The 27,858-nt window shown below is 47.8% G+C and overlaps 1 protein-coding gene across 4 annotated transcripts in view; it reads right to left on the bottom strand.

Annotated features, from left to right (window-relative positions):
- The window catches only part of LOC123428477 (vacuolar-sorting receptor 1-like), a 62,589-nt gene that overhangs the window by 12,979 nt on the left and 21,752 nt on the right, over positions 1-27,858 (bottom strand). For 2 of the 4 annotated variants that reach the window (XM_045112713.1, XM_045112698.1), the window contains exons 8-12: positions 12,890-12,972; positions 12,727-12,793; positions 12,193-12,321; positions 12,000-12,109; positions 4,393-4,656 (exon numbers count right to left, since the gene is read on the bottom strand). In XM_045112713.1, the coding sequence (XP_044968648.1) occupies positions 4,537-4,656; positions 12,000-12,109; positions 12,193-12,321; positions 12,727-12,793; positions 12,890-12,972 (509 nt within the window). In that variant the 3' untranslated portion in view covers positions 4,393-4,536. Of the gene's footprint in view, positions 1-4,392; positions 4,657-11,999; positions 12,110-12,192; positions 12,322-12,726; positions 12,794-12,889; positions 12,973-27,858 lie in introns of those variants that run through there. The other 2 variants (XM_045112691.1, XM_045112705.1) reach the window with 1 other exon arrangement.

Raw genomic sequence — 27,858 nt, 5'->3', positions numbered from 1 at the left:
ACAAAAGAAACAGAACGGAGGAAATATTTGGTGATTGCCAAAGGCTCTTGACGTGCCTTGTTTGCTTTATTGCTTGCCTGTATTCTGGTTGTATTACAAGGTTGGGGTACACGCATATATATATATATATATATATATATATATATATATATATATATATATATATATATGCATACGATGTACTACTAGCTATCCGACTCGACGTACTACACGTCTACAGCTAATACTACTACCTATTAGTTGGAGTACTACTCGGACTAGTAGGATCGTGTTTAACTCTAATACTAAACAGCTTTGCCAATAAATGATGAGCTACAAAAGGATTCTTTTTTTCGTGTCATAGGCTCACTGATCGAGCGCCCTTGCAGTGAAGCTGCCACATATCTGTTGAGATTATTTTTTGGTTTTGATGTGCAAAAGCAAACTATTTTTTGATTTTCAGAACCTCCAGATATAATCCACGCTATGTCCGAAATTTTCCCCAAAGCTTCTGTTTTTTCCGGCCGCAAAGCGAGCTGTGAGTGAAGCAAAGGGTCGGGTGTATGAGGACCTCTACCAACGGTTAGACACGAAGGAAGGCGAAAGGGACATCTATAAGATGGCCAAGACCCAAGAGAGGAAGACGAGGGATGTTGACAAAATCAAGTGCATCAAGGACGGAGCAAAGCAACTCCTGGTGAAGAACGAGGAGATTAAGCATAGATGGCGGGAGCACTTTGACAAGTTGTTCAATGGGGAGAGTGAGAGCTCTACCATTGATCTGGACGACTCCTTTGATGATTCTAGCAGGCGTTTTGTGCGGCGAATCCAGGAGTCGGAGGTCAAGGAGGCTTTAAAGAGGATGAAAGGAGGCAAGGCGATGGGCCCTGATTGTATCCTCATTGAGGTGTGGAGAGGCCTCGGGACATAGCGATAGTATGGCTAACCAAACTTTTCAACCTAATTTTTCGGGCAAACAAGATGCCAGAAGAATCAAGACGGAACATATTAGTACCAATCTTCAAGAACAAGGGGGGTGTTCAGAGTCGTACTAATTACCGTGGAATTAAATTGATGAGCCATACAATGAAGCTATGGGAGAGAGTCATTGAGCATCGCTTAAGAAGAATGACAAGCGTGACCAAAAATCCGTTTGGTTTCATACCTGGGAGGTCGACCATGGAAGCCATTTTCTTGGTACGACAACTTATGGAGAGATATAGGGAGCAAAAGAAGGACTTGCATATGGTGTTCATTGACTTGGAGAAGGCCTATGATAAAATACTGCGGAATGTTATGTGGTGGGCCTTGGAAAAACATAAAGTCCCATTAAAGTACATTACCCTCATCAAGGACATGTACGATAATGTTGTGACAAGTGTTTGAACAAGTGATGGCAACTCAAATGACTTCCGATTAAGATAGGACTGCATCAGGGGGCAACTTTGAGCCCTTATCTTTTTGCCTTGGTGATGGATGAGGTCACAAGGGATATACAAGGAGATATCCCATGGTGTATGCTCTTTGCGGACGATGTGGTGCTAGTCGATGATAGTCGGAAGGGGGTCAACAAGAAGTTGGAGTTATGGAGGCAAACCTTGAAATCGAAAGGTTTTAGACTTAGTAGAACTAAGACCGAGTACATGAGGTGCGCTTTCAGTACTACTAGGTACGAGGAGGACGGGGATGTTAGCCTTGATGGGCAAGTGGTGGCTCAGAAGGACACCTTTCGATATTTGGGGTCAATGTTGCAAAAGGACAGGGTGGATGAAGTGGCGCCAAGCTTCTGGCATTCCCTATGACAAGGGGGTGCCACAAAAGCTAAAAGGCAAGATTTATAGGACGTTGGTTCGACCCGCAATGTTGTATGACGCTGAGTGTTGGCCGACTAAAAGACAACATATGCAACAGCTAGGTGTGGCGGAGATGCGCACGTTGAGATGGATGTGTGGCCGCACAAGGAAGGACCGAATCCGGAATGATGATATACGAGATAGACTTGGGGTAGCGCCAATTGAAGAGAAGTTTGTCCAACATTGTCTAAGATGGTTTGGGCATATTCAGGCATGCCTCCAGAAGTCCCAGTGCATAGTTGACGGCTAAAGCATGCTGACAATGTCAAGAGAAGCCGGGGTAGACAGAACTTGACATGGAAGAGTCCGTGAAGAGAGATCTAAAGGATTGGAGCATCACCAAAGAACTAGTCCTGGACACGGGGGCATGGAAGCTTGCTATCCATGTGCCAGAACCATGAGTTGGTCGCGAGATCTTATGGGTTTCACCTCTAGCCTACCCCAGTTTGTTTGGGACAAAAGTCTTTGTTGTTGTTGTTGTTCTGTTCTTTTCGAACTAATTCCAGGAAAAATCCTGGAGTCTCCAGACCCAGAACCAACATTTCTCTTTCACTGTTTTCGTCATATCTTCCTCATCTGGACTCCGATTTGAGTGTTATTGGGCTCGTTTTGAAGCTATCGACATGCTCTTGATCATCATATTGGTTTCCACATCTTTTGTTTCAAGCCAAGGTTTGGCACTTCGACATCTTGCCTACGCCCTCATCAAAGACAACTTGAACCGCGCATCATCGTCGGTGGTAATTCGGTGTCTTCGTCAAGGAACACAAGTACCTCTACATTTCCTACATCAACCAATAAGCTTGCCAATGACACCGGTATCGATCACTATATCCCTTTGACACCAACAGCGAAAGAAAGACCAATCATAACTTATTTGTCGAGGTAGAGGTGTTGACAAGGTATATACACTCCATCACACAAGATTTACCTTCCTTGCCAGCCACTTCATTCTTTGCGAACACCTTGAACCTACTGAGACTAGCTTATCGAGTATTCTCAGGCATCGATAACTTGTCTTAGTGACCTTTTGATCTCACCGATCATTTGGTATCACGTGAGGTGTGTTTTTTATCTGTGCATTATCTTGATAGCAACACTCATGCGGTTTTGATCTTGGCTCAAAAGAGAATAGACAAAGGAAGCAAAAAAGTTCAAAAAAAAACAAAAAGATTATAGGCAAAAGGTGCAAGAGCAATAGAAATACAAGTACCAAGGATGCTCCATAGAGAATGTCAAGTTTTGATAGTAGTACAGAGGTAGTCAAGTGATCGAAACCTTGCCCTCTATGTGGGTGGTAGTCAAGTGATCGAAACCTTGCCCTCTACGTGGAATCAAGCTAGTGTCTCTCCTAGAGTTTGTGCAACACGAGCTTAGTCTTCATTAGGACAATTTTGTATGCTCATTTTCTTGGTTGCACAAGCCCAATATCTTTGGGCGTGAGCTTTTCTTTTTTCCTCTCTATCCTTACATTTGTGATCACCTGCATACATTTTGAGTTGCTATGGTTTGTTTGAACTTCAAATTACTTTAATGTGACACTTACCCAGCTTGTGTTAGGTGTGAACATTTGGATAAGGTTCATTACCAAGCCTGGCTCATTTCACATTGACAATCTTGGGGCCCTCTTGATTAATCAAGAACATCATTAAGGGGTACTTGTTATAGTTCATTTTCATTTCTTCTCAAACCTTGCTCAAGTGTCGAAATGTTTAGGGAAGGTACATCTCGTCCGATCTACGACCACCAAGAGGACGCTCGCGACTACATCCCCAAGAAGACTCACTCCAAACTTCAACGAGGTATGCACGACGCAAATGCAATCTTAGATGAGCGAGTTCAAAATCTTGTCGTTGAAATGAGAGAAGTCGAAACTCGCACCAAAGGCTACTTGCACACGAAGTTGGATGCGCAAATGAACAAAATCAAACCCATGTTCAACAACCACAAGTCTTCCTAGTCATCTTCAAGACGACACTCGAGTGCAAATTCTTTCGAGCAAGCATCCTACTCAAGTATACACCAGCCACAACGCCATCGCCACCATTAAGACCAAGAACCAAATCAAGTTCCACACCCTCAACGTGGCAATGGGCTACAAGACCGCATACTTGACCGCAAGCGACAAGAATGTGAAGCTCGAGAGGAACGTGCCAATAAAGAACAACATCATCAAGAAGAACTTTGCTTCCAAGAAGAACGCAATGCACATTGCCAAGACAAAGCTTGTCATATGGAACAAGCGAATCAAGAACACCAAGATCTACACGATCAACAACGACAATTTGTCGTGCAAGCTCGTGAAGCGAGAAAAGAAGAGCAAGTTTGCATTGAGCAACGACGGGAAGCGCCGCATGGCCAGTCACCTCATATTGATCCCACCTACAAAATGACAAGAATGAAGAGAACCCACAACCTCAACGACGATAACGTCTACCTCGCAACCCTCAAGAAGGAGAAGAAGGCTTTAGCAAGCTCAAGTTCACAATGCCTAAGTTTTCCAATGGAGTCAGACCCTGAAGGCTACATCTCTTGGGCCCTCAAGGGGGACAAGATCTTGTTACGAATATGCAACTTGTATTACTAGGAGGCCAAAGCCACCATATATATGATGTACATGAGGATGCCAAAAGGCAAGAATACAAAAGGCCAAAAGCCATCATCAATATAACTCTAACACCCCCCTCCCCCCTCAAACTCATGGTCAGTCCATAACATCGAGTTTGGGAAGGTGAAATCTATGTTGCCCTCTAGTCCGTGCCTTCGTGAAGAAGTCCGCTAGCTGTAACTCGGAAGGTACATACAGAAGAGCAATAACATGATCCTGCACAGCAGCGCACACATAATAAGCATCAACATCAATATGTTTGGTAAGCTCATGCTTCACAGGGTCCCTCGCAATGCTGATAGCACCCATACTGTCGGACAAGAGAGTGGTAGGTATAGTAACAGAAACACAAAAATCCTCCAGTAGCCATCGTAACCTAGTCACCTCTGCCATCGAAAGAGCCATAGCTCTCAACTCGGCCTCTGCACTCGAACAAGAAAATGCAGTTTGTTTCTTCGTCTTCCAGGCAATGAGAGAACCACCGAGAAAAACACATTGAGCAGAAAGTGAACGGCGATCCAAAGGATCACTGGCCCACGTAGCATCCAAAAATGCCTAGAGCTGTAACGAGCTGAAACGGGGAAAAAGAGACGATGAGAGTGTTAAGCTTCATGCACTAGCCAACGCAACCAAAAGTTCGATCTGATGGAAAGGGCTAGGCAATCCACATATACGCTTCAACACCCTCTCTCACGTGTGACGCGGGGTATGGCTCAAGAGGCCTATACGTGGAGACATAGGGGGCGGCAGCAATTTTTGAATAAACTGCGAAAGCCAGGACTTGAACTCAAGACCTTAGGCCCTGATACCATGTTAAGCTTCATGCACTAGCCAACACAACCAAAAGTCCGAACTGATAGAAAGGGCTAGGCAATCCACATATACACTTCAACAGAGAGATCATGCCACGAAGATATCGTAGAACATGAAAGTGACTAGTGAACTGAAGTGGGAGTGGAAACAAACTGACTTAGAATATGGACATGATAGGCGATATCTGGACGAGTGACAGCAAGATAGACAAGACTCCCAACAAGATGACAATAACGCGTCGAATCACACAAGAGCTCACCATCAGAAGCACGAAGGTTAACATTAAGCTCCATAGGAGTCTCAACAATGCGCTCATCACTAAGAGCCGCACGAGCAAGAAGATATTGGATATACTTTTCTTGGGAAATAGAAAAGCTACCAGAGGTGGAGGAAACCACAATCCCAAGAAAGTAACAAAGGGGACCAAGATCAGAAACAAGAAATTGCTCACTGAGTGATGGTCATGTACTCAAAATCATCGCCAGTGATGATCATGTCATCAACATACAGAAGAAGAGTTTGACCACGAGCAGAAAGGTGGACAAACAGCGCTGGATCATGAGCACTAGGCGCAAAACCAGTTGCAGTGACCACAGAGGCAAAACGCTCAAACCAAGCACGAGAGGCTTGCTTAAGGCCATATAGAGAATGACAAAGATGGCGAGCCATGTCGTCAGGAACTGAATACCCAGGTGGTGGCTGCATATAAACTTCCTCACGCAACTCACCATTAAGAAAGGGATTCTTAACAATGAGCTGAGACACAGACCAGAGAGGAACAGAGGGCACAACGAGAAGTGTGCGGACAGTGGTCATATGGGCTACAAGAGCAAAAGTCTCGTCGTAATCATGACTATGCTCCTGCTGAAAGCCACGAGCCACAAGACGAGCTTTATAGCGCTCAAGAGAACCATCAGAGCGAGTCTTAATCATATAGGACTACTTACAAGTGATGGAGCGAACACAAGGAGGAAGAGTAACCAGGTCAAACGTGTCATTGCTCTCAAGGGCAGTAATCTTCTCTGCCATCGCAAGCTGCCATTCAGAATGAACAATAGCATCTCGATAAGAAGTCGGCTCAAGAACGACCCAAGACCATAGCGAGAAGGAGAAGATCGGTCAAGGCGGACAAGGCCGAGAACGAAAGCCATAAGTCGGTTGAGAGGAGGAAGACGACACACAAGTAGAGGGTGCATCAGAAGACTTGTCCACAACACGTGAACGACGAGTATAATGGAAAGGAAAGGACTGAAGAGGTGGAATCACTGGAGGTGGAGACAGGGAATGTATCAGTGATGAAGGTGGAGAAGCGGAAGGTATCGGTGATGAAGGTGGAGAAGGGGAAGGTATTGGTGATGAAGGTGGAGAGTCATGCAATGAGGGAGGAGAAAAAACCGTAGGAGAGGACGACGTCGGATCTGTAACAGCGGGACGCGGAGTAGGAATACTGGGCACAAAGGGCAGTGTATCCGAAAATGTAAGAAAAGAGATGTTCATTGCGGAAAAGACGGAGGAGGATGGACACGAGTAGAAGGAACGAGATTCATCAAAGGTCACATCCGGGAAATGTGCATAACATATGTCCAACGCCGATAGCCCTTGTGCTCATCACTGTATCCGAGAAAGACACTCACCAGACTACGCGGTTAGTTTGGTGCGTTCTCGAGGGGCAAGCATAACATAGCAAACACAACCAAACAAACGGAGCACCGAATAATCAGGAGAATGGCCAGAAAGACGCTCGAGAGGAATACCGCCTTTAGAGCAGCAGATGGCTGAATGTTGATGAGATAGGTGGAAGTAGTAACGACATCAGCCTAGAAGTGAAGCGGAAGAGAGGCGGCGATCATCATCCCACGCGCTGTCTCAAGAAGCTGACGATGCTTGCGTTCAGCCACACCATTCTGAGCATGAGCACCAGGACAAGAGAACTGAGTAAGACTACCCTGCTCAACAAGAAATCCTCGCAGCACATGAGAGATATATTCACCAGCTGAATCTGCGTGAAAAACACGAATGGGGGTGGAAAACTGGGTATGAACCATGGCAGCAAATTTTTTGTATATAGATAAGACCTCACTACGAGAAGACATCAAATAGATCCAAGTGTACCGAGAAAAATCATCTATAAAGATAATATAGTAGCGATGACCCCCTTTCAAAGCGAAGGAAGCCAGACCGCAAACATCAGAGCAAACGAGATCAAAAGGGCGCTCGAACACTGACTCACTGTGAGGGCAGGGTTGTTGAATCTGCTTACCAAGCCTACAACCCATACAATCCAGCGAAGCATTACAGGAGACAGACCCCAAAACACCGCGATTAACCAAAGACGAGAGACGAGAGACGAGAACCGCATAAATGGCCAAGACGATGGTGCCACTCCTGAAAAGAGTTGGTAGATGCAGCAACAGGGTTTCAAGACTGGCAGCAGTGACACCGGAAGGAAAACGAAGCCAGTCAGGCTCCCAGAGACCACCAGAACGTCGAGGGCCAGCACCAAGCAGAGCGCCCGTGCAACGATCCTGAACAGAACACGAATCGAAGTCGAGAATGACCCTACAGCTGGAGTCAACAATCTGACCACAAATATGAGCTGCATGGTAAGTCGAGGAACATGAGCGACGGAGGGAACATGAAATGAAGAAGTGCTAAGAGTGCCTCGAGTAGCTACACGGAGGGGAGTGCGATCAGCCAAAAGAACACGAACAGGAGACTTGACAGGTCGAACGGAGGTCAATGTGGAAGAATCACAAGTCATATGAAAAGACGCTCCAGTATCAAGAATCCATGGGGAAGTACCTGAATAAGTACACAGGGTGATTTCTCGGTGCCAGAAGAGTCAGCCACAGATACTGCAGAATCTGTCGGTAAAGAATCACAAGCATGAAGTAGGCATTGCAGCTACGCAATCTCACACGCAGAAAGGGACACGGCAGATGAGGTCGAGGTAGAAACACCTGCCGACGTTAAACATTCGCCAACACTTGTGAAAGCCACGAGACGAGTCGACGTAGAGCAGTCACCGCCGTGCGCAGAATTCGTGGGAAGGGTCACTGAAGAACGACCAACACTATGTAGATAAGCGGCTAAAAAAGGTGGTGCAACTGTGGAAGGAGTCGATGTAGGGCAGCCAACAACACCAAGGGAAGTTGCAAAAGGTGTCGAAGTAGAGTGTCAACCACCACCTCCAAGCAAGCTGGAAAAAGCACGAGGAAAGGCGTATGTGCGAGACAGGATCAATGTACGTAATACCGTCGAAAAACATCGAGCAGCGAGGGAGAGGCGTATCCAACGAAAGCATGGTACCTGTTTTTTCTCTTTTCTTTGAGACAACTCTTTTGTTTTATGGAAATATCAATCAGGCAATCCAACCAAACACGCTCAAAACAAGGCCCAACTCTCGCCAGAATACCGCAGTGGATCAGCCTCGAAAGTAGAGGAGGCCCAAAACGTGGCCCGAGCTGCCACGTTCACGGAAACAAACAAGCGGCCTTGAGCCATCGACAAGGATCGAGGGAAGCAGGCAGCGGCAGACCCGTGCCCCTAGGCTGACGGGCGGCTAGATGGCAGAGGAGGCGGACAACCAAGGAGACGGTCGGCCAGTTGGCGGCGAAGGCGGATGGCCGGAGGAGACGGGCGGCCAGATGGCGGCGAAGGATGACAACCGGAGGAGACGGGCGGCCAGATGGCGGCGAAGGATGACAACCGGAGGAGACGGCGGCCAGCAACCGAACGAGCGGAGGCTTCACCAGCGCATGAAACCGCCACAATCCAAGCAGTGCGTTGATCAGCAGGATCCACGTGATGCACGGACTGAAACTTCCAAAAACAACAGGATCCGGCGTGAGGATGAGTTGGATTGCTGCAGCGACTCGATCTGGACGGGTTGCACGATCAGGTACTAGTTGAATCCATCCATGGAGACTTGGTCAGGCACGAAAGGGCGGTTGGAGGCGGACGGGACAGAGAAGCAATAGCGATCGGTCAAGAGAATGACGGCGGCAGAAGAGATGGATCGAGAGCACGAGTCGCGGCATGCAGAAAAAACTAAAGCTTTAATATAATGTTACGAATATGCAACTTGTATTACTAGGAGGCCAAAGCCACCATACATATGATGTACATGAGGATGCCAAAAGGCAAGAATACAAAAGACCAAAGGCCATCATCAATATAACTCTAACACTTCTGAGTCTACAACTTTGACAAGCTAAAAAAGGTCACCATGGCCTCCCTCGAGTTCGACAAGTATGTCCTTGTATGGTGGGAACACGTTCAACAACTTTGACAAGAACAATGAGAAACCCCCATTGATACTTGGGATGGAATGGCAAGTCATGAGATTTGTGCCTACACATTATACTCATGACCTCGTCAAGAAGCTCCATGTTCTCAAGCAAGGCACCAAGACCGTCGACGAGTACTCAACATGGAGATTACAATGATACAAGCTAATGTTAAGGAGTCCAATGAACAAACAATGGCGTGTTTACTCAATGGGCTCAATCATCCTATCAAGAGAATTGCGGATTTCCAACCTTATAGCAACTTGCTTAAGTTGGTTCACCAAGCAATGAAGGCGGAGTGACAAGTCCAATAGGACATCATGAACTCCAGCTTTCCATCAAGGAACTTCGGCAACAACTCTCCAGTTGTCTCAAGTATGGTGTCATACCCATGAGCTACGCCCCTAAGTGATGGTATTTCAAACTCCAAGGCACCGGCGATTGCGCCAAGTGCAAACAATGCAAAGGACTTAAACGACAAGACAAGCCAAATAAGTGCTTTACTTGCAAGAGTCCTAGCCACAAGTCATTTGAGTGCTCCACCAAACGCACCATGATGATTAATGATGAAGAGTATGACTATGAGTGAACAACTCGAAGCTTTGCAACGAAGTTGCTCATCACCAACAAGTCAATCAAGCCGAACACACAAAGATCCTGGCCACTAAAACTCGGGCCTTCACCTCCGAACTTCCTGTGATGCGATCAAATGACTGAGTGGCCCGATGGGAATTCCAGACAGTTCCTGTACATTGACATTCGCACAACGGATGGGGTAGATCACACTCTTACAACGATTGACTACAAGCCCAGAAGCATCCCCAAATAGAGACAATTGCTCCATGGCAGATGTTAGTTCCTCGGTAGTGAGCTTGATGAACATTGCGGCATCGTCCACGAAGAGTGAAAGCCTAACTTCACATCAGCTTGGGCTCTAGAAAACGCCAGTCCTCGGCCTTTTTGATAATTGCATTCAGAACATCCATCACAAGGATGAACAAGAGATGCAAGATGGGACCACGTTGCCACAAACTACACACGTGCCACATTCTTCTACTTGTGCATCCACTAATTAGAACATGCAAACTTGTCCAAGAAAGAGAAAGCACAGTCCAGCTGCACCACCTTGGACCGAATCCTCTGTGACTGAGAACTCATAAGAAACGACCAAGAAATGCCCTTGTGATGTCTAGTTTGAGGAATAGAGTGTGAATGTGTCGGCTCTGAAAGGCTTAGATGGACTAATCCATTAACATGCATATATCATGTGTTCACGTTCCTTGATGAAGGCACTTTGATTAGCAAGCATGTTAAAAACTTCCCACCTATTAGCCTTGTGCATAGCTTCCTCCGCAGTTGTGTTGCCTTTGTCAGTCGGGGGCATGGGAATTTCCACCACGAGCATGCGCCGAGGTGGATTAGCCACCTACTGTGAGGGTGGTGACGACGGCCTGGAGCGCGTGAAAGCCAAGATGCAGACCACCTCGTTGTCGTAGTCCACCAGGATGTAATCTGGATGGGGATTGTTGTAGCAAAGGCCCTCCAACTCCTTGGGAATCTTGGGCTTAAGCGAGTCATCGGGAGGGCCTGAAAAAATCTCCACTGCTTCCATCGCTTCATTTGGTTCTACTTGCACGACTGGACCTCCATCCACGGTGTCGGCGCAGGGCGAGAGGGGCCCTCAACTCCATCCACACCTCGGGGACGACGGTGATCGAGCAGACAATGGCGCCTAAGGCCACCGGCATTGAGAACAGTGAGCTCAACGACGATCACGAGAGGAGCACCCAGTGACCGGTCAAAGCCGACATCGCAGAGACGACAGGGGAGGGAGAATGGGGGGAGGAAGGTTGGTAGTTGCCGGGACCAGGTGGTGCCATTGCCGGATTGGCGACTAGGATAGAACTTGAATTGCCAATGTACTTCTGTGTCACAAGAATGGCCAAACTAGTTACAGAATCAATAAAGAAATACTTCAAGTTGGACAAATGATACGGCTATTATATCAACTGATAGACATAGTGGATCAATTATGCCCATCGGTTGTATGCGTATATTAATTATGAAACAGAGGACGTGCAAATCACAAACTAGACGTAATACGATTTACAAAATAATTTATGGTTGGCGATTGCTAATTGATACAAAACTCTGCGTGAGGTTTCAAAAGTCCTAGTGGCTTGTCACTGCCTCGTGCATGTGCTACCTAGCAGAATACTGTTCTGCAATCCATAGAATGTTTGATCAACATGTAACAGCACAGAACCAGAAGACCAGAAGGCTGATAAAACAAGGTCTAATATATAAACCATCTACAGCATGCAAGTATTCCATATTGATTAGTAAACAGTCAACTCAAGCAAAGCATTCGAGATAGTAGAGCAATCTCCTTCTTTGACTAGTTTTACAAATAAAAACTATATGAATGAAGATAATATTCTGCACCAGCTAGCTTACCCTTAATCTGTATTTGTACACCACATAGCCTCCTGCCGCCACAATAACCAAGGCGACCAAGATCCCACACACGGCAGCCCATGCTTCTTTAGCCTTAACTGCTGTCTTACCTACAGATTAACCATACCATGTGATTAAGTGATATGCACAAAAAGTGATAGATATTTGTTACACAATCAAAGTCTACAATTACTTATGCAAGTGTCGTGCTCCTTGATGTACAAAAGGTCGCCACTACAAGTACAATCATAGCCACCCCATGTATCTCTGCAGCTGCATTCAGGACACTGGCAAGCTTTTCTCTCCTTGCACTCGTCAATGTCTGCAAAGGTAAATGACAAGTAAGCTACAGTATAAGAACTGTTGTACCTGCTGCATTGCACTAAATTTTTACTGTCTTTTGTCACAAAATATATAACGTTTTTGCAGAAAAATCGTAATCAAATAAATATTCATGTCAATTGTACATATTCCAAGTATGTGTGAAGTCATTTCTATCTGCAAGAAAGACCTCTTTTTGTTACAGAAAAAAGAGAATCATTTGTATGTGGAGAGAAAAGAGAGATTATATTGAGAATAAAATTCAGAGCGAAGAAGACAATCAGTGCAGTACAGGACCATTGGTAGAACATCACTTATTCTGAGATGCAGGTCAACGGTAATTTCCTAATTTTTGTGTTTGTGATCAGGTGGGTGGTGGGGAATGGGGGGTGAGGCTAAAGTGTACCATGACATTTTTTAACACCGTCCCCTCGGAAACCAGCTGGACACTTGCAATTTCGTTCTCCTGATTCCTGTAAAATAAAATTAGCGTGCGAGAATATTTATCAGAGTTAAGTAGAAGAACTGTAGAAGTTATTACATGTACTCTGTTACATGCCTAAATGTACCTGACAAGCAGAGAATGTTTTTCTGTTGCGAGTTTCATGCCAACACCCACCGTGGTTTATCAAGCATTTTCCTGGACCAGCGGCTGTAGACAAAATTGTTATTCAGTATAAACTTCTCTCACTGTTAATCATCCATTACACACAAAACACTTGTGCAGCTTACAGCATGTGTCATATAATCATGCAAATCGAAGCAAATAGTGCAATTCTAAGATGTGAATGTCAACATTACTGAAAGAACAAATCTTAGAGCCAGAATCATGATTTTTAACTAATTCTCTTTTTTTTGCGGATAGATTTTTAACTAATTCATCATTCAGTGCTTACTACCTTGCTAAGCAGCAAAGGATTAGTACAAGACTGTAGGAATACATCGTATGTCCATTAAATAATATATGATTTGGGTTTAATAAACTGGGAGTTGGACAGTTAGCTAGAGGTGCACAGTTGCATGCACCTAACCCACCAAGACGCCAGTTTTTTATATTTTCGGGTCTTGATATATTAGGGCATCTCCAATAGTTTGTATGTAGTCTTGTTGGTAAAATTGTCCATGTCATCAACCAACAAGGGGTCATACAACTACTCCAATGGTTGCATCTAAATTATCCAATAGGAGAAGAGGGAATAAATGCAATTGCTCTCTATTTAAACTTGGAGCTTGTGCAAGAGCTGTTGGTTAATCTACATACGAGTTTCCTCTCTCTCCTCATTTATTTGTTGCCACATCATCATATATCCTAGGTGGCAAAGTTTACCAACAACTATCTTACAGCCATTGGAGATGCCCTTATGTCATCCTTCAAGCATGGTCATCGCCATACAAATTTATAAGACCTTTAACTGAATAAAATGAAGCTAGCAAGTACTCAGAAGTTGCAAACAGTCAGTTACAACTCACAACAACAACAATCCGTAGAAGAGTATGTAATGTAATGAGATGAAATCAAAGAGTGAAAAGAAGCAGGGTGCATTGTATGTGATTGCTGTTGTTGAAGGTGCTAGGGGAGCTAGGGGTGACGAAAGGTAAGAAGCAAGAACCCAAAGACATGTGGTGGTGGAATGAAAATGTCCAAAAGGCTATCAAAGAGAGGAGTGCTACAAGATTTAGCACCATAATAGAAGCACCAGCAATATGGAGAAATACAAAGAGGCAAAGAAGAAAGCAAAGCAAGCTGTGGGTGAAGCAAGGGGGCGAGCCTCTGATGATATACCGGCGACTAGACACAAAGTAAGTTAAAAAGGACATTTACAAGCTAGCGAAAATCGTGAGAGGAAGAGAAAGGACCTCAACCAAGCTAAGTGCATCAAGGACAAGACAAATTGACTCCTAGTGAAAGATGGAGACCAGATGGAGAAAATACTTTGACAGGTTGTTCTATGTGGGGAATGAGAACACTATGCCTGAGCTAGATGACTCCTTTGATGAGAACAATAACAGACGGTTCATGTTGAGGATTCAAGAGCTTGAGGTCAATGAGGCTCTAAAAGGATGAAAGGCCTTGGGACCAGATGGTATTTCTATTGAGAGGTTGAGCTGCCTTCGGAAAATGGTAGTAGTATGGCTAACTATGCTATTCAACCATATTTTTCGGTCAAACAAGATGCCCAAAGAGTGCGCAAAGAGTACACAAGTACTACCTTCATGAATAAAGGAGATATTCAAAGGTGTACTACTTACCTAGGAATTAAGCTTATGAGTCATACTATGAAGCTTTGGGAGAGGGATTGAGCGTCGCTTGAGAAGACAGACGGATGCCATGAAAAAACAATTTGATTTTATGCCCAGGAGATCGACTATAGAGGCGATTTCTCTGCCACATCAGCTCATGGAAAGTTGTAGGGAGCAGAAGAAGGATCTTCATATCGTTTTCATCGACTTGGAGAAGGCATATGACAAGATACCAAGGACGGTCATGTGGGCACTAGAGGAACATAAAGTCCCCACAAAGTACATTACCCTCATCAAGGATATCTATGATAATGTTGTGACAAGTAATCGAGCAGGTGATAGTTGTTAGGAATAAGCAACTTGTGTTCCCATGAGGCCATAGGCCGGTATATATACATGTACAGGTGATGGACTATATGCAGGAAACCCTTTAAATATTGGGATAAATACAAAAGGGCACATGACTTATATTATAACTCTAACACCCCCCTCAAACTCATGGTGGATGAACAACACTGAGTTTGAAGAGATAAAAGTCATGTTGTGCTCTAGTCTGAGACTTTGTCAGGAAATCCGCCAACTGTAACTCGGAAGGCACATACTGAAGAGCAACAACCTGATCCTGCACAGCAGCGCGCACATAGAAAGCATCAACACCAATATGCTTGGTGAGCTCATGCTTCACAGGATCACGCGCAATGCTAATAGCACATGTACTGTCAGATAAGAGCAGAGTCGGTGTAGTGACAGAAACACCAAAATCCTGAAGTAACCACTGTAACCAAGTCACCTCCGCCGTCAAAAGAGCCATCGCTCGCAACTCAGCCTCTACACTCAAACGGGAAACTGCAACCTGTTTCTTCGTCTTCCAGGCAAATGAGAGAACCACCAAGAAAAACACAGTAAGCAGAAAGTGAACGGCAATCTAAAGGATCACTAGCCCACGTAGCATCCGAATAGGCCTGAAGCTGTAAAGAACTGGAGCGAGGAAAGAATAGACGGTGAGAGATCGTGCCCCGAAGATATCGGAGAACACGGAGGAGATGACTATAGTGAACCGATGTGGGAGCAGAGACGAACTGACTCAGAATATGAACCGGATAAGAGATATCCGGACGAGTGACAGCTAGATAAACAAGACTGCCAACAAGATGACGATAACGCGTCAGGTCAGGCAGGGGATCACCATCAGTAGCAGAGAGGTGAACATTGAGCTCCATAGGAGTCTCAACAATGCGCTCATCAGTAAGAGCAGCACGAGCAAGAAGATCCTAGATATACTTTTCCTGGGATATAAAGAAGCCATCAGAGGTAGAAGAGACTTCAATCCCAAGAAAGTAGCGAAGAGGTCCAAGATCAGACATAAGGAACTGCTCACTAAGGCGGGCCTTGACAAAGGCAATATACTCGGGGTCATCCCAGTGATGACCATGTCATCAACATAGAGAAGAAGAAGAGTCCGACCACGAGGAGAAAGGTGAATAAACAATGCTGGATCATGAACACTGGGTGAAAAACCAACGGCAGTCACCACAGAGGCAAAACGCTCAAACCAGGCGCGTGGGCTTGCTTAAGGCCATAGAGAGAGCCACGAAGACGACATACCATGCCATCAGGAACAGAATACCCAGATGGTGGCTGCATGTACACCTCCTCACGCAGCTCACCATTAAGAAAAGCATTCTTAACATCAAGCTGAGAGATAGACCAGTGGCGTGTAGAGGCCACGGCAAGAAGTGTACGAACAGTGGTCATATGAGCCATAGGAGCAAAAGTCTCGTCATAATCACGACCATGCTCCTGCTGAAAACCATGAGCCACAAGACGAGCTTTGTGACGCTCAAGAGAACCGTCGGAGCGAGTCTTAACCTTGTAGACCCACTTACAAGTGATGGGACGCACTCTGGGAGGAAGGGAAACAAGATCCCACGTACCAGTGCGTTCAAGAGCAGCAATCTCCTCTGCCATCGCAAACTGCCATTCAGGATGAACAACAGCCTGATGATAAGTAGTCTGCTCAAGAACGGCAGCACCAGCGGTGGAAAATCCAAAGCAATCAACAGGCGGACGAGGACGAGAACGCAAGCCATAAGTAGGCTGAGACGAGGATGACGAGACATCCACAGAGGCATCCACAGAACGTGAACGACGAGTGTAACACTGAGGAAAAGATGGAACAATGGAAGGAGGAATCACCAAGATAGAATCGGGGAGTGGCGACGAAGAAGTCACCGGAGATGAAGGTGTAGAATCTGGTGACATGCTAGACGAGGATACCGTGGAAGATGGTGGCGACAAATCGACTGGAGGTGGAGAAGCAGAGGGAGCAGAACGAAGAGGCAGGCTCGACGGGTGTGATAGGTGTGTCAGGAAAAGTGAGGAAAGAGATATCCTCCACTGAAAAAGTCGAGGAAGATGGGCGTGGATAGAAGGGACGAATCTCATCAAAAGTCACATCCCGAGAGATACGCATCCGACGACCGATAGGATCCCAACAACGATAGCCCTTATGCTCATCACTATAGCCTAAGAAGACACACTCAACAGACTGAGGGGTTAGTTTGGTGCGTTCGCGGGGGGCAAGAAGAACATAGCAAACACAACCAAACAAGCGAAGCATCGAATAATCAGGAGAACGATCAAAAAGACGCTCGAAAGGAACACCACCCTGTAGAGGAGCGGAAGGCTGGAAATTGATGAGATAGGTGGAGGTGGAGACGGCCTCAGCCCAAAAATGAGGCGGGAGAGAGGCAGCAATCATCAATGCACGAGTCGTCTCAAGAAGATGACGATGCTTGCGCTCAGCCACGCCATTCTGAGCGTGAGCACCAAGACAAGAGAATTGAGAGAGTCCCTTGCTCAGCAAGAACACCACGCAACATCTTAGAGATGTACTCGCCAGCGGAGTCAGCACGGAACACACGAATTGGAGAAGAGAACTGAGTGTTAACCATGGCAGCAAAACGCTTATAAATGGACAACACCTCACTACGAGAAGTCATGAAATAAAGCCATGTGTAACGAGAGAAGTCATCTATGAAAATAATATAGTATTTATGACCCCCTTTCGAAGCGAAGGGAGCCGGACCCCATACATCGGAATGAACTAAATCAAAAGGACGCTTAGACACTGACTCACTATGTGGATATGGTAACTAAATCTGCTTGCCAAGACGACAACCCTGACACTCTAAAGAGGCATCTCCTGAGACAGACCCCAGAAGACCTCGACGAACTAACGACGACAAACGAGAACCACACAGATGACCAAGTCAATGATGCCACTGCTGGAAGGAACCAGTAGCCGAGGCGACCAAAGCGGAAGAACTGGCGATAGAGTGTGCAGCGGAAGGAACATGAAGCCAGTCCAACTCCCAAAGACCCTCAGAATCACGGCGGCGAGGACCAGCCCCAACCAGAGTGTGCGTGCGACGGTCCTGGACAGAACAAGAGTCAAGGTCAAGGATGACACGACAACCAGAATCAGCAAGTTGACCAGCGGAAAACAGATTCATGGTAAGTCGAGGAACATGAGCAACATCAGGAATAGAATAAGGAGTGGTAAGAGTGCCTCTACTAACGACAGGAACGGGAGTACCATCAGCGGTGAGGACATGAACAGGAGAATCAAGCGATCGAAGAGAGGACAGAGTGGAAGAATTAGAAGTCATATGAAAGGAAGCTCCAGAGTCCAGAACCCATGGGGATGTACCTGACTGTGTAGAAGGTGGTTGCTCAGTGCGGGAAGCCTCAGTCACAGAACCAGCAGTACCCGTCGAGGAAGAACCTGAAGCAGCGAGTAGACGCTTAAGTCTCAGAATATCCTGCTCAGTCAAAGCGATGGCTGAAGCTGTCGAGGTAGATGACGAAGTCTCTGTAGATGATGATCGCGCCTTGCGCAAGTGTTTCTTCTTCGGGTAGCAGTGGGACTCAATATGACCATCATTGTTGCAGTAGCCACAATGTGGACGGGGGCGACCTGAGACTCCAAAAGGAGTGGGCAAGAGCGGCGGAGCACTCGAGCGAGAAGGTGTCGGTGCAGCAGGTAGCATAGAAGGAGACCGAGCAGCGAGCACCGAGGGAACCTCCAACAAACCAGCACCACGTAAGCGAGTCTCCTCAGCACGAATCTCAGAAAGCGCCTCCATGAGAGAAATACGGCCACGAGCAAACAACTGAGCACGTCGGGGCTCAAACTCCTTACGGAGCCGAGACAGGAACTCGTAGACGCGATGAAACTCCAAATCGGGCTGGACAGCCTGACAACAGGGGCAAGTGCGACAACCAGCACTGCGGAGAGAATCAAGCTGGCGCCAGATAGCAGAACTCTGTGCGTATAAGTCATCAACGGTAGAGTCACCCTACTGAAGAACATGCTCCTGACGGACCATAGAGAGGTATAAGGCATCACCCAAGGGCTCATAGCGCTGACGAAGGCGAGTCCACATCTCAAACACAGTAGGAAGGCCTAGAAACTCAGAGGCAAACTAAGGTAGAACACTAGCAGTGAGAACAGTTGCAGCACGAGCATCATCATCAAGCCACTGGGTGTAAGCAGACAGAGCACCATGATACGTCTGAAGAGCCTCCTCATAAGCCGAAGCCTTCTCATCATAAGCACCGATAGCGGCCTCATCAGCAAGCTTAGCCGCATCCTTTGCGGCCTGAGAAGCATCCGCAGGAAGAGCCGGTGGGGTCGGCGGAGTGGGAGCCACGGGAGGAACCGGACATGGCGGACAGCAGACCTCGCTAGAAAGAAAACCCCATAGGCGGATGCCACGCATGTGAATGCGCATGAAGCCAATGAACTCGGTGTAATTAGTGCCATCAAAGATCACCAGACAACGAGGAACAGCAACGTAGCCGGATGAAGCAGACATTTTTTTTAGGAAGCGCAGTCAACGAAACACCGCTGCGTCTGAAACCTCGTCGATCTGGATCCGAGGCAAGGCGGCGTGTTGATCTGGAGCCGCCCTCGATCCGGATTCGCGGAAGGGAGATGGGGTGGCGGCGGCTGGTGGCGCCGCTCGATCTGGCTGACGCGGAGGGAGCCGCTCGATCTCGCGAGGCACGGGAGGGAACCGCCTCGATCGGGCTGCCTCGATCTGGCGAGCGACGGGAGGAACCGCTCGATCTGGCGAGCCACAGGAGGGAACAGCGTCGATCGGGATGCCTCTATCTGGCGAGCGGCAGTAGGAGGAGGCGCTCGATCCCGTCGGTGCATTTCTGTCTGGTTCCCGTCTGGATCCAGAAGCTAAAAAAAAGAGCCGGCCTTCCCAGAGATCGATCCGAGACGGAGTAGAGGCTGGATACCGGCTGGATACCGCCGCGAGAGCAGAGTCAGTTCTGGACGGGATCCGGCGACGAGGATGACGAGGAGGAGCGGGTCAACACACGAGTTGCGGCGTGCGGAAGTTAACTTAGCTCTAATACCATGTTAGGAATAAGCAACTTGTATTCCCATGAGGCCATAGGCCGGTATATATACATGTACAGGTGATGGACTATATGCAGGAAACCCCTTATATATTGGGATAAATACAAAAGGGTACATGACTTATATTATAACTCTAACAATAGTGAGACCGATACCTTCCTAATTACTAAATGACTACATCAAGGATTACCCTTGAGCCCATACATTTCCGCCTTAGCAATGGACAACGTCAGAGAGGATACACAAGAAGATGTCCCCTGGTGTATGGTCCGATGATGTGGTAATAGTTGGCGAGACTAGGTTGGGTGTCAATGGTAATTGGAATTGAGGAGACAAGACTTACAAAGTCCAAGGGCTTAGTAGGACCAAACCGAGTATATGAGGTGTGACTTTAGTGGTGTTAGGTGTGAGGAAGGAGATATTAGTTTAGAGGGGCATATAGTGCCTAAGAGGTATATTAGTGATGTCTTTTAGCCTTTTGCATTCTAGTCTCTTGGCATCCTCCTGTAGCCTTTTGGCATCATCATGTATATATGTTGGCTTTGGCCACCTAATAATACAAGTTGTTCTCATAACATGGTATCATGAGCTTAGGTTCAGAGATTTTTTTGGTGTCGTAACTCGCCTCCTGATCCAATCTCGTGCACCGCTGTTGCTCTCTTTGTCGATCGTCCTAGCTAGAACTACCACCTCTCTGGTTTTCTGCTGCTATAGATCGGGTTGTGTCTCGCCTAGATTGGGACGTAGCCGCCGGTCCACTTCCTGCTTCGAAAGTTGTAGGACCATGTTCAACCACCAATTCCCGTCGCCGGCTGCTGATCCCCACCTCCCGCTCGCGCAGCCACCGGTCCACCACCCCTGTCGTGGCCGCTGACTTCTGCTCCAGTTGATTTTCGTCGCCCCCGTCTGCCTGTGAGGAGCCCCTGGCGTGGCCGCTAGCCTCTACTCCCTGATCTCCATCGTCGCGGGCTCCGGGCATGGGCATCCTCTGCACACCCTGCCACCCGCTCCAGACGTGGTGGTCCTCTGCACATCCGCCGCCGGCTCCTGTCGTGGGTGTCCTCTGCACACCTCGTCGCCATTGCATCCCAGGTCGGGACGCGCTCCCGATTCGGCCGCCCTCGATCCTACTGTTCCGCGCTCCAGATCGAGGCACTGTCGGCCGGTGGCTTCAGATCCCGTCTGGCTGGCACGTCTCCTCCAGGTCGTGGCTTCTCAGCCAGGCGCCTCCTCCAGGTCATGACTTCTCTGCCAGGCGCCTCCTCCAGGTCGTGGCGCCTCTAGTCAGTTGGTCCTGGTGGGCTGGTTCATGTGCCCGTCCTGTGTTTGCATAAGCTTCCAGTTGACTGAATCGGGCCTTGTCTGGTGGACTTTGCAAACAAAAAAGTGCAAAAAAATAAAAATAAAATACAATGCTTTCTTCGAGATAGCAGACGGCTAATTGAAGAGAATCTGGAATGATGATATACTAAATAGAGTTGGGGTAGCGCATATTGAAGAGAAGCTTGTCCAACATCGTCCGAGATGGTTTGGGCATATTCAACGCGGGCCTCTAGAAGCCCCAGTGCATATCGGACGACTAAAGCATGCTGATAATGTTAAGAGATGTCGGGGTAGACCGAACTCGACATGGGAAGAGTCCGTAGATCTTATGGGTTTCACCTCTAGCCTACCCCCAACTTGTTTGGGACTAAAGGCTTTGATGTTGTTGCTTTTGTACAATGCTTTCTTACAGTATGCCTCTCCCTCGCTGCCCGGTGTTTTCCGACGGTATTCCGTACATTGATCCCATCTCACACATGCACCTTCCCTCGGTACTTGGTGCTCACCCACTTGGAGGTGGTGGTTCTCGCTCTACTTCAACACCTTTAGCAACATTCGTCGGTGCTGCTGGCCACTCTATGTCGACTCCTTCGACAGCTACACCGCCTCTACAGGCCCGTGTTGGTCGTTCTTCAACAATTCTTCCCACGACTTCTGCATCTGGTGATTCTCGCCCTACGCCGACTCCTCTTGCGGCTTTCGCGCGTGACGGAGGCCACTCTACGTCGACTCCCCCAGTGGCTTCCACGTGCGGTTCTACGTTGACTCGCTACTCTCGATCGACTCTACATGCAACTTTCACGAGTGGTGGCTACTGCCCATCGTCGGCAGGTGTTTCTACCTCGCCCTCTTCGGTCGTGTCCCTGTCTTCGCGTGAGACTGTGCAGCTGTGATGCTTACTTGATGCTTGGGATTCTTCACTGACAGGTTATGCAGTTTCTTTGGCTGACTCTTCTGGCACTGAGAAACCACCATCTACTCATTCAGGTACAACCCCATGGATTCTTGATACTGGAGCGTGTTTGCATATGACTTATGATTCGTCCACTTTGACCTCCATTAGACCTGTCGAGTCTCCAGTTCGTGTTCTTACGGCTGATGGCACTCCCCTCCCTGTAGCTAGTAGAGGCACTCTTAGCAATTCTTCATTTCATATTCCCTCTGTCGCTCATGTTCCTCGACTTACCATGCAGCTCATATCTGGTGGTCAGATTGTTGACTCTAGTTGTAGGGTCATTCTCGACTTTGATTCATGTTCTGTTCAGGATTGTCGCACGGGCGCTCTGCTTGGTGCTGGCCCTCGACGCTCTGATGGTCTCTGGGAGCTTGACTGGCTTCGTCTTCCCTCCGCTGCCACCGCCATCAGTCTCGCAGCTCCTGTAGCTGCATCTACCAGCTCTTTTCAGGAGTGGCATCATCGTCTTGGCCATTTATGTGGTTCTCGTCTCTCGTCTTCGGTTCATCGCGGTGTTTGGGGTCTATCTTCGGTAACGCTTCATTGGATTGTGTGGGTTGTAGACTAGGTAAGCACATTCAGCTGCCCTACCCTCACAGTGAGTCAGTGTCCAAGCATCCTTTTGATCTCGTTCCCTCTGATGTTTGGGATTCGGCTCCTTTCGCTTCGAAAGGGGGTCATCCCTACTATATTATCTTTATAGACGATTTTTCTCGACACACTTGGATCTATTTCATGTCTTCTCGTAGTGAAGTCTTACCTATATACAAAAAAATTGATGCCATGGTTCATACCCAGTTTTCCCCTCCTATTCGTGTTTTTCGCGCAGATTCACCCGGTGAGTATATCTCTCATGCGCTACAAGGATTTCTTGCTGAGCAAGGTACTCTTAATAAGTTCTCTTGCCCTGGTGCTCATTCTCAGAATGGTGTGGCTGAGCGCAAGCATCGCCACCTCCTTGGGAGGACGCGTGTGATGATGATCGCCGCCTCTCTTCCGCCTCACTTTTGGGCTGAGGTTGTTACCTTCCTAATTACTAAAGGACTACATCAAGGATTATCCTTCAGCCCATACATTTTCGCCTTAGCGATGGACAAGGTCAGAGAGGATACACAAGGAGATATCCCCTGGTGTATGGTCTGATGATGTGGTAATAGTTGGCGAGACTAGGTTGGGTGTCAATGGAAATTCGAATTGAAGAGACAAGACTTATAGAGTCCAAGGGCTTAGTAGGGCCAAACCGAGTATATGAGGTGTTACTTTAATGGTGTTAGGTGCGAGGAAGGAGATACTATTTTAGAGGGGCATATAGTGCCTAAGAGGGACACCTTCCGATACTTGACATCAATGCTATAAAGTAAAGGTGCTATTGATGAGGATGTTATCATAGAATCAAAACGGGGTGGATGAACTCGCGACAAGCATCTAACATCCTCTATGACAAGATGTTGAATCACGGGCTCACCCTGTCCATTGCATTGTCGTATGTGTGTGTGCCAGCTCGTCTAGGAACAGGAGGATTGGATGCCCCTTCTAGGTCAGCTCCTCCTCATGGGCTTGGGCCCTAAGTGACACGACTGATGGCTTGGGCCCACACCGGTTCAAAACGCCCCCTCAAGATGGGTGGTAGATATCTATCATTCTCATCTTGTCACATGCCAAGTTAGGGTCCTTTGTTCCTAGTCCCTTTGTCCAGCAATCTGCAAACTGCTGCCCAGAGCTGACGTGAGTAAGGCTCATGATCCCAGCATCAAGTTTCTCCTTAATGAAGAAACGATCAATTTCCACATGCTTTGTCCTATCATGTTGAACTAGGTTATTAGCAATGGCTATAGTTGACTGATTGTCACACCACACCTTCAAGGGTGACTTCCTTAGAAGTTTCAACTCGCTCAGTAGGTACTTCACCCAGAGCATCTCACACAACCCTTGAGATAATGCTCTATACCCGAAGTTTGCAGCACAGGAGACCAATATCCTTACTATATTCATCTTTGCCACGGGAGCAAACGTCTCATCATAGTAAATTCCATAAGTTTGACTATATCCTCTAGCGACCAATATGGCCTTATACCGTTCCACCTTCCCTTTAGGATTCTGCTTCACTGTATAGATCCACTTACAACTCACTGCTTTCTTTTGTGCCGGCAATGTGGTTAGCACCCATGTCTTGTTTTTCCTTAGTGCTTCCAACACTTCTATCATCGCTTCACGCCACTTCGGATCTTGCTTTGCAGCCTTCCAATCCTTTGGAATTGACACAGTTTGAAGGGAGGCAACAGACGCCTTATATGAGGGTGACAAAGCCTTATAAGACACAAAGTTGCCAATATCAAGATCATCACAAGCATCATCCTTCGGTAGAGCCTTCCTTGCTATTTCACCCTTTCTTGCCGCTTCACATGTAGCCTTTCGCAATGCAATGGGCAGCTCCCATGTGTTAGATGAGCTTGTCTCACTGTCTTGTTGCTCCCTCTGCACTCTTGCCTCACTGCCTTGCTGCTCCCCTTGCACGTATGGTTTGTTAGAGTATATATAATATGGCCATGTAACCTTTTGTACTTATCCCATTGTATAAGGGGTTCCCTGCATATATTCCACACCTGTACATGTATATATACCGGCCTATGGCCTCACGGGAATACAAGTTGCATATTTCCTAACATGGTATTAGAGCCTTAGGGTTTTTTTTCGCACGCGCAACTCGCGCTCCTTCCGATCCAATCTCTTGCACAGCCGCCGTCGGCGTTGTCTCTTCCGCGGCTGCCTTTGTTCCTAGCTGAAGGTCGTCGTATGCTGCTCCCGAGTCCCTCTCGTGGTTGGATCCGGTCGCCGGTGGAATCCTCGCTCGATTGTTGGCTGCTAGATCCCGTCGCTAGTCTCGATTGAGCTCATGCTCCCGTCGCCCCACACCGCCGCCCACACAGGATCCCCTCGCCCCAGTCCGCTGCCGGTGCCGGATCCCCTCGCCCCAGTCCGCTGCCGGTGCCGGATCCCCTCGCCCAGTCTGCTGCCGGTGCCGGATCCCGTCAGCAGCCTATCATCCTCGCCGGTTCCAGTCGCCCCACCGCCCCCAGTCCGCCGCCCTCGCCGGTTTTCGTGGCCACACCGTCGTCCACACCAGATTACGCCGATGTCTCGCCGGATTCCACAACTGCTGTCGGCGGATTCCACTGCTGGATCGAGCGCCCTGGCCGCTGTAGATTCTGGATAAGGCCGTTAGGTGCACGTCGAACTGAGTAAAAGAGAGAGAGAGAGAGAGAGAGAGAGAGAGATGTCTCCGTCGGGTCTGCATGTCCCTTGTTGCCTGGTGACTCCTGACGGTGTTTCCTTTACTACTTTCGTCTCGCATCTGGGTCGTTCCTCGACGCTTGATGCTTGTTCAACTGTTCCGCCGTCCTCTTCGACGTCTTTCACAGGCTGTGCTGGCAGCTCTATTGTTGCTCATCCTGCGAGCTCCACATATGCTGATTGTCGCTCTACATCGACCCCACTCACGACTTTCACTGGTGCATGTCGCTCTTCTCCGACACCTCTCGCGACTTTCACTGGTTGTACTGGTGCATGTGACTCCATTGATTGTGCTTCGCACACGCGTCTTCCCTTGGCGCTTGGTGCTTGTCTGCATCTGGCCTCGTCTTCACCACTGGCCTTTGCAGACGATACAAGTCATGCTACATCGCCACACTTCGCGGCACACTTCGCGGCTTCCACAAGTGGTGGAGGCCGCTTCTCTCCCGATGCCCCTACGTCGCCTACTTCAACTGTGTACTTCACCGAGGAGGAGATTGCGCGACTTCGCGCCCAGCTGATTGCCTCCGACTCTCTGTTGTCAGGGGCCTCTACATGGACATCTTCAGTTGCACCCCTGACTGAGCAGGAGATTGTGCGATTTCGATGCCTAATAGCTTCATCTTCTGGTTCTTCATCAACAGTTTCTGTTGGTTCTGCTACGGACTCTTCTGGCATTGAGAGACCACCTTCTACACAAGCAGTCACATCTCCATGGATTCTTGATACTGGAGCATCTTTTCATATAACTCCTGATTCATCCACTATGTCATCTACTCGACCCCTTGAGTCTCCTGTTCATGTTCTTACTGCTGATGGTACCCCTCTCCCGGTTACTAGCCAAGGCACTCTTAGCACTACATCTTTTCATGTTCCTGATGTTGCTCATGTTCCTCGGCTTATCATGTAGCTCATTTCTGGTGGTCAGATTGTTGACTCTGGTTGTAGGGTCATTCTCAACTTTGACTCATGTTCCGTTCTGGACCGTCACACAGGTGCTCTTCTTGGTGCTGGCCCCCGGCGTCATGACTCTCAGGGTCTCTGGGAGCTTGACTGGCTTGACCTTCCATCCGCTGCCACCGCCGCCAGTCTCTCCACCTCTGTTGCCTTGTCTACCAGCTCTTTTGAGCAGTGGCATCATCGTCGGGGTCTCTTACGTGGCTCTCGTCTCTCACCCTTAGTTCGACGTGATCTTCTTAGATCCATCTCCGGCGTTGTGTCTTTAGACTGTCAGGGTTGTCGGCTTAGTAAACAGGTTCAGTTACCTTATCATCATAGCGAGACTGTGTCTCGGCGTCCTTCTGATATTGTTCACTATGATGTTTGGGGTCCAACTCCCTATGCCTCGAAGGGAGGCCATCACTATTATATTCTCTTTATAGATAATTTCTCTCGACGCACATGGATATATTTCATATCTTCTCGTAGTGAGGTCTTATCTATCTATAAGTGTTTTGCCGCCATGGTTCACACTCAGTTTTCTATGCCTATTCGTGTGTTCCGTGCTGACTCTGTTGGAGAGTATATCTCCAAGATGTTACGTGGATTTCTCGCTGAGCAGGGTACTCTTGCTCAATTCTCTTGTCCTGGTGTTCATAATCAGAATGGCGTGGCTGAGCGCAAGCATCGTCATCTTCTTGAGACGGCTCGTGCAATGATGATCGTTGCCTCTCTTCCGCCTCACTTTTGGGCTAAGGCTGTCTCCACTTCCACCTATCTCATCAACCTTCAGCCATCCACTGCTTTGAAGGGTGGCGTTCCTTTCGAGCGTCTTTTTGATCGTTCTCCCAATTACTCGACGCTTCGTTTGTTTGGTTGTGTTTGCTATGTTCTTCTTGCTCCTCGTGAACGCACCAAACTATCCGCTCAGTCAGTTGAGTGTCTTCTTAGGTTATAGCGATGAGCATAAGGGATATCGTTGTTGGGATCCCGTCGGTCATCGGATGCGTATTTCTCGCGATGTGACTTTTTGATGAGTCTCATCCCTTCTATCCGCGTCCATCTTCCCCGACCTTTGTAGTGGAGGATATATCTTTCCTCACTTTTCCTGACACATCTATCACTCCCGTTGAGCCTTTGTCGATCCGTCCTGCTGTCCCTGCTTCTCCGACTGTTACAGATTCGACGCCATTATCTCCCATTATTTCCACACCACACTTATCATAGGATTCTGCACCTTCATCCCCGGTGTCTTCTCCGTCAGCCTCGCCTATTCCAGAGATTCTTCCTCGTATTCTCCCGTCTTTTCCTCAGTACTTTACTCGTCGTTCACGTAATGTGGATGTGTCAAC

Source organism: Hordeum vulgare, chromosome 1H (assembly GCF_904849725.1).
Source record: "Hordeum vulgare subsp. vulgare chromosome 1H, MorexV3_pseudomolecules_assembly, whole genome shotgun sequence".
NCBI classification, from domain to species: Eukaryota; Viridiplantae; Streptophyta; class Magnoliopsida; order Poales; family Poaceae; genus Hordeum; species Hordeum vulgare.
This window is presented reverse-complemented; position numbering and strand designations above follow the sequence as displayed.